This window comes from Urocitellus parryii, chromosome 13, assembly GCF_045843805.1.
Source record: "Urocitellus parryii isolate mUroPar1 chromosome 13, mUroPar1.hap1, whole genome shotgun sequence".
In the NCBI taxonomy this organism is placed as follows: domain Eukaryota; kingdom Metazoa; phylum Chordata; class Mammalia; order Rodentia; family Sciuridae; genus Urocitellus; species Urocitellus parryii.
The window spans coordinates 35,936,231-35,946,389 of record NC_135543.1 but is presented as its reverse complement, the minus strand read 5'-3'; the positions used below and the strand labels follow the sequence as shown (position 1 = coordinate 35,946,389).

Sequence of the window (10,159 nt, the reverse complement as noted above, 5' to 3'; positions counted from 1 at the left end):
CGAAAAAAACGTCAGCTGCTCAACTTTACGCTTAAGTGAAGATACACTTGATGTCAATAAAAAATGTACAAGAATAAAAATCGAACTACAAACGTGTGAGGAAAAAAAAAATGTGGATGACCTGCCTTTTCCCGCTACCCAGAAAAACTTGACTCTGACGGGATAACACAGCTGTCAAGGAGCAAGCGAGCGGAAGAGGAAGACACTAAGTTCCAGACCTTGCCGCCCTTGCCTGGTCAAGAACCTCGCGGAGGGTTCAAGCGGACCAGGCAGAACAGAGGACGCTGGTCCAGGACAGTGGTGAAGGCGAGCTCCCTGGCTGGGCACGCCTGCGCGCCAGGCGGGACGCGAAGGAACCCGGAACCTTTAGCTGCGGGTGCCCGTTTCCGACAGGAACTTGAATTCTGAGGCCAACGCTGATGACGCTAAAAGCCGACATCCGGCGTCTCTTTTTTTCGCTTGGTCTCCGCGGGAAGTGGTAGTGAAGATGAGGCAGAAGCACTATTTGGAGGCTGCGGCGCGAAAGCTAGTCGAGAGCTGCCCGGGCCAGGCCCGCTATCTCCTGTAGGAGAGGGACGGAGGGGAGCGGAGCGGGCGGGAGGTGTTCCTTTGCTCCTAACGTGTCTCTTTCTCTTTTACAGCTGGGCCTACAGTTCGTCACACGGTAGGGAGGACCCCTGTCTGTCGGGGGGTTAGGTCCCGTTGTCCTGCTGTGCCCATTCCACACAGCGCTCCGAGTGATCTAAAAGAGAAGGCTGATCGACTCACTTGTCTCGTTTTAAAAGCAAAACAAAGCGGAAGTTCCCCAGTTTTATGAGAAATCCACATTCCTGAGTGTTCCTTATCTTGCTTGACATTGGACACATTTTTCAGTGTTTTCGAAATAGTTTCCATTTGGCCCCCAGGTCATCACATTTCATCTTTGACCTTTTCCAGCACTTGTTGATCTGCTTTGCTGATTCCTCCCAGTTCTGCAACTTCTAAATATTACAGTGGATCCAGACTCAGCCCTTGGACCATTTTTCGAGCTACACTCACTTGTCTGCTGATCGTTTTTCATCCAGTCTCATAGTATTTAAATACCAGGTCTACCAAGTTCTAGCCCCAACCCCCTCCGAATTGGAGACCCACGTCAGATGCCTTCTTGACAACCTCTTTTGAATGTCTAGTATGCATTTCAAACTTAACTGTCTAAAACCTGAGCTTAACCGCCAACAAGTGCCTTGGTTGTTCCCGTTTCAGTAAGTGCTGACCCTGAGAGTTATTCAGCCCAAACTCTTGGAGCCACTCTTGACCCCCTAAAAACCCTCTTCTCCCCCATCAATATGCTTGCAAATTCTGTTTGCTTTAAGATTTCCCAATTGTAGCCGGCACAGTGGTGCACACCTGTAATCCTACTGGCTTGGATGCTGAGACAAGAGAAATACAAGTTCAAAGCTAGCCTCAGCAACTTAGTGGATCCTTAGCAATTTAGAGATTCCCTCTCTCAAAATAAAAAGTAAAAGGGCTGAGGGTGTGGCTCAGTGGTAAAGGGCCTCTGGGTTCAATCCCCTCTACAAAAACAAAACAAACATAAAAAACACCAAGTCTAGCCAATTTTTACTGCATCCACTGCCTTTCCTGGATTACTGCCAGCAGCTACCATGCATTCATACAGTCTGTTCTCAAACCAGCAGCCAGAGTGACTGAGATTAAAAAACAAAACTAGATCATGACCCTTCCCTGCCATAAAAGGCTTCCCATGTCAGAGTAAAAGTCCTTTAGAAAGATTATTCAACCCTATAGGATAGGCCCACATAACTTCTCTGACCTGTTCTCATTTGTTCATTTGACTTCAGCCTTGTAGGTTGGCCTCCTTACTGTTTTTTTGTTTGTTTGTTTGTTTCAGAGCCTTTGGAGCTGCCCTGTCCCCTACCTAGAACTCTTGGCTCACAAACCTGCTTTGATTCCTACCTGTAAATGTCACTTAATGAAGCCTTCCCTAGACATCCTATTTAAAATTACAACACACTCTGTTCTTTCCTGTCTTACATTTTTTTTTTTTCCTGGCAGTACCTAAAAGGTGCCTCCTTAGATTGTGGTCCTTTGTTTAGGGCTGTATCTCTAACACCCACAACAATATCTAGCACTTAGTAGTCACTCAGTAAATATAAATGAATCTTTTACATTTGGCAGAGGTAAGTTATAGACATGTCTGTCCTTTGATCATTTATAGTACTCTTGTTCTTGCATCTCTAGAACAATGCTCAACAGTAGGTACTCAATAAGCATTGGTTGTGCTAATTGTTTATAAAAAGAAAATCGTACTATAATTTGTTTTCTAAAAAGTAGTGACAAGTAATGAGCCAGGTAGCAAATATTGGAGACCTAGCCTGTCTGTTGAAAGGAGTGAATGGATGGAATTGTAGAATTTTGCAAAATAAATTGTTGCTAGTTCTGTGTTTTTGAGATTTTTGTATTTTAAATTTGCTTAAAGAATACATATTGTCTGCTCATGCCAGTACCTTTTATTCTTAATATTTTTAATGTCAACTGTTTGAGATAATAGAATAGTTCAGTTTACTGAATCGTTTCATTTGCATAATTTTAGATGACAAGAGCACTTTTGAAGAAACATGTCCATACTGTTTCCAGCTGTTGGTTCTGGATAACTCTAGAGTGCGTCTCAAACCCAAGGCCAAATTGACACCCAGAATACAGAAACTTCTTAATCGAGAAGGAAGAAATAATACGCTCAGTTTTAAAGAAGCAAAAAAAGTCAAAAAGTATAAAGACTCCAAAAGTGTATTGGTAAGATTTCAGTTCCAGTATATATTAATAAGTTGTGATTCCTTTCTGTCACTTAGAATAATGTTAAGAATCAGCCTATAACTCAGAAATTTGTAGTAGTATATCTGGATTATTATATACATAAAATTTTTTTCTAGTGATTAATGTTTCATCAAGAGTACATTTGTTTAATTTCATAATTACCTCAAAACTAAACATTGTATGTTGTTAATTTTTCTCAGATCTCATTGGTGAACAGTTAAAATCACAGTTAAAATGTCAGGATTTCTTGGACATATCAGAATGACTCCATTTGAACTGTAATTACCAACCACTACACTGTTTTTCAGTTAACAGTTCTTTTCTTCACACTGCTGTATTTTATGTATGTAGGTATTAGTGTCCTTTGTTCATTCATTTCCCCCATGTTAGTGTGTAACTACTTGTTTGCCCAACAACAGGTGAGTGTCTTGCATTCATTCAGTATTCTGTTATATGCCACTCAGTGCTTAGTACTAAGGATATAAAATGGAATAAAACAAAATCAAATTACTTATGGTTTACTAGGTGGAGGCCAGAGTCAGATGTATTTTGTATCCTTCATATTTCAAGAATCCAGATTCAAGTGGAAGGCACTGCTGGATATTGGACATTATAATAGCTTAGGTTTGGCCCAAGACTATAATTAGTAATAACTTGAATTAAAAATTGCCATATTTAGGAGTTTACCAGTATTGGACAAGTAAGTGCATTTTGTTTTGTCATAAAATCAAATGTTCAAAGGGTAAGAGAGAAAATACTGGAGTAAGTAGAATTTACTCTTTCTCTTTGGAGAATTATATTTTTCAAAAATTATCACTGCCACATATTTGTTAAATGTTCCTAAATGGGAAGATAATAAGTGCTTCCTTGTTGTCTTCCAGTGTTTTAACTTCATGAAACTTACATTCTGATGTATTTTAATTAAAGGTCAGCTAAAGGATGCTAGGGGTGTTGATTTTGCTGATTTATTTTGACCTCTTTTAAAGCCTCTTTTGGAAAAATATAAAGCCAAACAGTTCTGAAGATATCTCACCTAAACCAGTTTATATTGTGTTGAAGCATGGGCTGAATTCTGTGCATTTTGAGTGAGAGGTGTAGAAGAAAGGCATTAGCTAGACAATGGACCATTTCTTTAAAAGATTAATCTTTTTAAAAAAATTTTTTATCAGTTATTGATGGGCCTTTGTTTATTGATTAGTTTATATGTGGTGCTGAGAATCAAACCCAGTGCCTTACACATGCTAGGCAAGCACTCTACCACTGAGCCACAACCCCAGCCCTAAAAATTAATCTTGAAGAGAAAGTCAACCTCTAAAGCTAATGACAGGAATGAAGAGGTGTGAGAATATTGATAATTCATTTGTTTTTATAAATTATTGTATAACTATTTACAGAATTGCTAAGGATTTAAAGGGGGCACTTAAATTTTCAGTGATATTCTACTGTGTTTTATTGGGAAAAGACTTAAAGTTCATCTGCAAAAAATATTAAATGCCTATTGATTTTACAAAGAACATTCAAATGTTAGAATGTTGTTCCTAGTCTCCTTCCTAATTCCCCCCAAACATGGTTTGTGTTGAGAAACTAGTGAGCTCATTATCTGTAAGGAAAAAAAAACAAAAACAAAAAACTCTTTTAAAACCAATATGTTTAACCATTAATTTTTTGTTGAAAATTTTCTAATGTTAAATTTGTCTTTGTCTTATTCCTACTGCTAAATTGCCGTCTCCCAGAGGGCAGCCTATGTGTTATTTATTTCTGTAGCAACCAGACGTAAGAATCCAGGGAACATGTGGTTTATTGGATAAAATATAACCCATGTTTCTTCTTTTTTTGGTAGTTGATTACTTGTAAAACATGCAACAGAACGGTTAAACATCATGGTAAAAGCAGAAGCTTTCTATCCACATTGAAGAGCAGTCATACCACTCCTATAAGCAAACTCAGCCCTAAGAGACCAGAGAGACAGTCTCCAAGTTTTGCAAACTTCACTCCTAATATGCCTGGCTCCAAAGGCAAGAGCCCAGCATTGATTTTCAGGTATCCTAATTCATCTTTTATTTGAATTGTCAGTGTGAACTCAAGAATTTCTTCTGATTTCCTCTGTTTATACTTCTGAATATTATATGCAGATCAGGCCTTGGCCCCATTTCACCTCCATACCTTTTTCTGCTTTGATGTCACACATTTCTATATCTTCAACTCTCATTTTAGTACATATGAATTCTAAGTACAATACGCTTTCAGTCTCTCCCTGGGTGTATTTTCAACTGCCTGTTAAATATATTCACTCTTATATGTCCAAAACAGCTAACCACTCAGAACTGCCCATCCTCATAGTTCCTTATTCTGTGAATGAACATGTCGTCTCCGATAGTCCTACCTTAAAAAAAGGCAGAATAACCAACAACTCCTGTTCCCGTGGTCCTTGTAATAAATTTCTATCTAGTCTCATTCCATACTATTTACATCTATTTTCCTTTTCCCCTCAACTGCTGGTGTTCCTATTCACTTTTTATTAGGACTATTACTGAGATTTCCTAATGGGTCTTCTAGCTTCTAATTTCAAGCCCTTCTAGTCTGATCATCTTCCTGAAGTACAGCTTTGATTAGCAGCCTCTAATACCTAATTGCAACATATGAATCAAATACTCCAGCATGGCTTTCCAGCCCTTATTATACAGCACCAACTGACTGTCCATCTTACTTTGCCTTAGTTCATGTTATGTGCCAGGAAAACTGAATCACTCACAGTATACTTTCCTGCTTAAGCCTTTACTTTTGTTCTTTCCTCTATCAGAAATCCTATGGAAATTTGACTAAATAGGGATTTTTCAAATAAGTCTGAATACATGTTTTTATTTTAGTAATTCTTGATTCTTTAATCACTAAGTTTAAATTTAATTCCATAGAAACTATAAAAGGAATCTTGGGACATTTTGCTGCAACAGAGAAACTGAGTCTTGAATATTAATAATGAAATCTAGCAAGGACTGAATTATCTCTGTTTGTGTATTGAATTTTTTATATTGGGCTTGAAGTTTATAAAATTAGGTTAAAAATTAAAATAAAATTTCAAGTCAATTTTCCCTACTTTTGATTTAATTATTTTGATATTTAGTGTATTAAGAACTTAATAGCAATTTTCACTTTATTGGATAAATGTGGGTGAGAGAAAGTTTGGCTTATTTAAAAGAATTAAGTTGCATTTACACAAGACTATAGTTGGCCTTTTGTATCTACTGTTCTGCATCTGTAGATTCAGCCAGTAGTAGATTGCATACTGGATTTTATTCAGAAAAATAAAATTATGTCTGTACTGAATATGTACAAACTCTTTGTCTTGTCACTATTCCCTAAATAATACAGTATAAAAACTCTCTAGGGCTGGGGATGTGGCTCAAGCGGTAGCGCGCTCGTCTGGCATGCGTGCGGCCCGGGTTCGAGCCTCAGCACCACATACCAACAAAGATGTGTCCGCCAAAAACTAAAAATAAATAAATGTTAAAAAAAAAAAAACCTCTCTAAAGCATTTACCTTGTATTAGGTATTATAAGTACTCTAGAGATGACTTAAACTCTTTAGGAAGGTATGCATAGGTTATATGCAAATACTGAGCCATTTTATGTAACGGACCTGAGTATCTATGGATTTGGGTATCCATGGTGAGTCCTGGAATCAAGTACCCTGTGAGTACCAAGGAACCACTGTTCTTCTTAGATGAATAAATGCAAGAATGGTAGGTACTGTACATATACTGTATAGATAGGGAATCAAGAGAGAGCTCAGACCCCAGGTAAGGATTCAAGGGGATAGAACACAGTTGGAGGAAGTGAAATTAACTCATCCTAGATGGGGAATTATTTATTTAATGGACATTTCTAGATGCTTTCTATGTGCCTGACACTGTCAAAAAGTACTATAATGCGAAATTAGTAATATAATGTCTGCCCTACAGAGCTGACAATCTGGTGGGGAAGATACAGTGGAAAGGTACCTTTGTGTGTTGGTTGAGATCCTTCACTTTGGAGATCCTTCACGTTTGAGCTATGAAAAAGGAATATGTTTTAAAGTCCTTGTTTAGAATTTTATGAATGTATAACTTCAGGCTCAAAGAGAACTCAGATCTGATAACACTGTACCTATAGGCCAACTGCCCTATATACCTCCTAAATGTTGTCCATAGCCTGATATTTCACGAGGAGATGTTTTAAAAATAGGAATGACTTCTGAGTACAGCCACTGCCCATATATAGCCATAATACAAAAGACTAAGAAATTATTGTAGTAGCACTTATCTGAACAGGAAGACTATTTTGTCACTTGTCATTATAACTTAGTTTTTAAAATTTTTTTATCTTTATTTTTTTTCAGAACACCTACATCTGGACAATCAACACCCATTTGCTCCTCAAGGAGTGTGAAAAAAGGAAAGAAACACTTCTCTCAACTAAAAATGTTGCTTAGTCAAAATGAATCCCAAAAAAATTCAAAGGTAGACTTCAGAAATTTCTTATCCTCTCTATGAAGTCTTTTGGACTTTGAAAATAAGAAATTTTTCTAGTACAATTTCTAATTAATAATATGAAAAGTTTTTTTTTAAATTTATTTATTCTTTGAATACATGGAAATTAGGCAGACTTTTCTTGGCATTCTTCAGTGTAATAGGGAAAACATCTCATTAGAGTGAATAACTAAAACATCACAGGTGGCCATTGAGGATCAAAAAATACATGAAAGTTCTTGTAAATAGTAAGGATATATGTGGACATTGAATGATAGTATTTTTTTCCTCCTTTAGTTTTAACAGTTTTCATTATGTCATTTTCTTTCAAAATAAAATTGAGAACTTAATGAGAGGGTCTGTCATTCATGCGGATTTCTTCTGCACCTGTGTAGCCTTATCAGAAAACGAATCCAGTGTGTACTATTTTCTCATTCATATACATAATTATATGAGTAAAATCTTAGCATTATTCCTATTTTGAATGCAAAAGTAAGTACCTTGTACATTCTTTTTTTTTTTTTTTTTAACTCTTATTTATTTTTAGGTGTAGATAGACACAACACAATGCCTTTATTTTTATGTGGTGCTGAGGATTGAACCTGGGTCCTGGCCGTGCTAGGCAAGCGCTGTACCACTGAGCCACAATCCCAGCCCCTCGTACATTCTTTTTTTAGTGGTGTCGGGGATTGATCCCAGGTCCTCATGCATGCTAGGCATGCTCACTAGCACTGAGCCATACTACCAGCCCAACACTCTTGATTTAGGTGATTTACAAGGTACAGAAATTTCCCTTTTATAACTTTATATTGTTTCTATAGTAATATTTTAAATTTGCTCTAGAGATAACTCATTTCTAGGTCTAAAAACTGTATCAGAACATTAACAGTTTTGCTACCTTAAATCTTTCTGAAATTTATAAATGTATACACACATATTTTATTAAAATATAAATTAATTTTAATAAAAATTTATTAAAATTTTATTTTTTAATGATAAACTAAAATTGTATTCCACCTGTCTTAAGCTTTTCAGAAAAGGGAACCTTTACCTGGGCATGGCAGCACATGCTATAATCTCAGCTACTTGTGAGGCTGAGGCAGAAGGATTCTAAGTTCAAGTCCAGCCTCAGCAACTTAGTGAGACCCTATCTCCAAGTGAAAAATAAAAAGGACTGGGAATATAGCTCATTGGTAAAGCACCCCTGGGTTCAAGTCCAAGTACCACAAAAAGAAAACAAAGATGGCTGGGGATGTGGCTCAAGCGGTAGCGCGCTCGCCTGGCATGCGTGAGGCCCGGGTTCGATCCTCAGCACCACATACAAAAAAACAAAGATGTTGTGTCCGCCGAAAACTAAAAAATAAATATTAAAAAAAAATTTCTCTCTCTCCTCTCTCACTCTCTCTTTAAAAAAAAAAAAAAGAAAGAAAACAAAGAAAGAGAACTATTATACACTACCAGTGGTAATGAAAGTTGGTACAGCCATTTGGAAAAGACTGGGAATGTGGCTTAGTGGTAGACTGCTTGCTTAGGTTCAGTACCCAGCATTCAATCCCACTCTGGGTATATATCCAAAGGAACTGAAATCTATATGTTGCAGAGATGTCAGCTCTCCCATGTTTGTCGCAAGTGTTATTCACAGTAGTCAAAATATGGAAATGACCCAAGAGCCATCAGTGGACAAATGAATTTTTTAAAGATACCTTTATTATCAATTTTTATTTATTTATTTATTTATTTTGGTACCAGGGATTGAACTCGGGCACTCGACCACTGAGCCACATCCCAGCCCTATTATTAGACAGGGTCTCACCTAGTTGCTTAGTGCCTTGCAGTTGCTGAGGCTGGCTTTGAACTCTCAATTCTCCTGTCTCAGCCTCCCAAGCCGCTATGGTTACAGGCATGTGCCACTGTGCCTGGCCATTTTTATGTGGTGCTGAGGATTGAACCCAGGGTCTCACACATATTACACAAGTATTCTACCACTGAGTTATATCCCCAGTCCAACAAATGGAGTTTTTGGGGGGTTGGGAGGTACTGGAGATTGAACTCAGGGGCACTCGACCACTGAGCCACATTCCCAGCCCTACTTTTATTTGATTTAGAGACAAGGTCTCTGAGTTGCTTAGCACCTCACCATTGCTGAGATTGGCTTTGAACTTGCCATCCTCCTGTCTCAGCCTCCCAAGCCGATGGGATAACAAACTGCACCACCATGACCTAACAACAAATTGATTTTTAAAATATGAAATACATAGTGGAATACTATTCGGCCTTTTAAAAGCAGGAAATTCTATCATTTGCTACAACATGCATGAACTTACAGGACATCCTGCTAAGCGAAATAAGCAGGGCACAGAGAGACAAATCTTGTATTTTCTCATGTGGATCCAAAACAGCTGAACACAGAAGTAGAGAATAGAATGGTGGTTACCAGAGGCTGAGAGAGAGATTGTTCAAAGGATACAAGGTTTCAGTTAGGATTAAGTTAATGTATACTTCAAAATAACTAAAAGATTTTAAATATAGTCACCACAAAGAAATGATGAATATTTGATATGATGCATGTCCATCAGCTTGATTTAATCTACAATGTACACATGTAATGAAACATCACATTGTACCCTGTGACCATATAAAATAATAAAATGGATGCACAAGAACGCCATGTTTGGTGAATCTCATAAGTTGTACTGAAAAAGAAAAATAAGTAAAAAATACTTTGAATATTAATCTGGTTCCTCTCTGCTGCTTGAAAGTTTGAAACTTAAATTTTCATGTATTAGGGCCTGACAAACTGAAAGGCTAAGATTAACCAGTTGGAAATTATGCTAACAAGAACAA

At 37.4% G+C, this 10,159-nt stretch overlaps 1 protein-coding gene across 2 annotated transcripts; it reads left to right on the top strand.

Moving 5' to 3' along the window:
* Positions 1-426: 426 nt before the first annotated feature.
* Rmp24 (ribonuclease MRP subunit p24) lies at positions 427-7,665 on the top strand. 2 transcript variants are annotated; one of them, XM_026400055.2, is made up of 5 exons: positions 433-564; positions 642-664; positions 2,591-2,790; positions 4,652-4,851; positions 7,186-7,665. In XM_026400055.2, the coding sequence occupies exons 1-5, from the start codon at positions 488-490 to the stop codon at positions 7,337-7,339; spliced, it is 654 nt and encodes a 217-aa protein (XP_026255840.1). In that variant the 5' UTR covers positions 433-487; the 3' UTR covers positions 7,340-7,665. The 2 variants fall into 2 exon arrangements, with proteins under 2 accessions (XP_026255841.1, XP_026255840.1); XM_026400056.2 differs by lacking the exon at positions 4,652-4,851 and having other exon boundaries at positions 427-564.
* Positions 7,666-10,159: the final 2,494 nt, after the last annotated feature.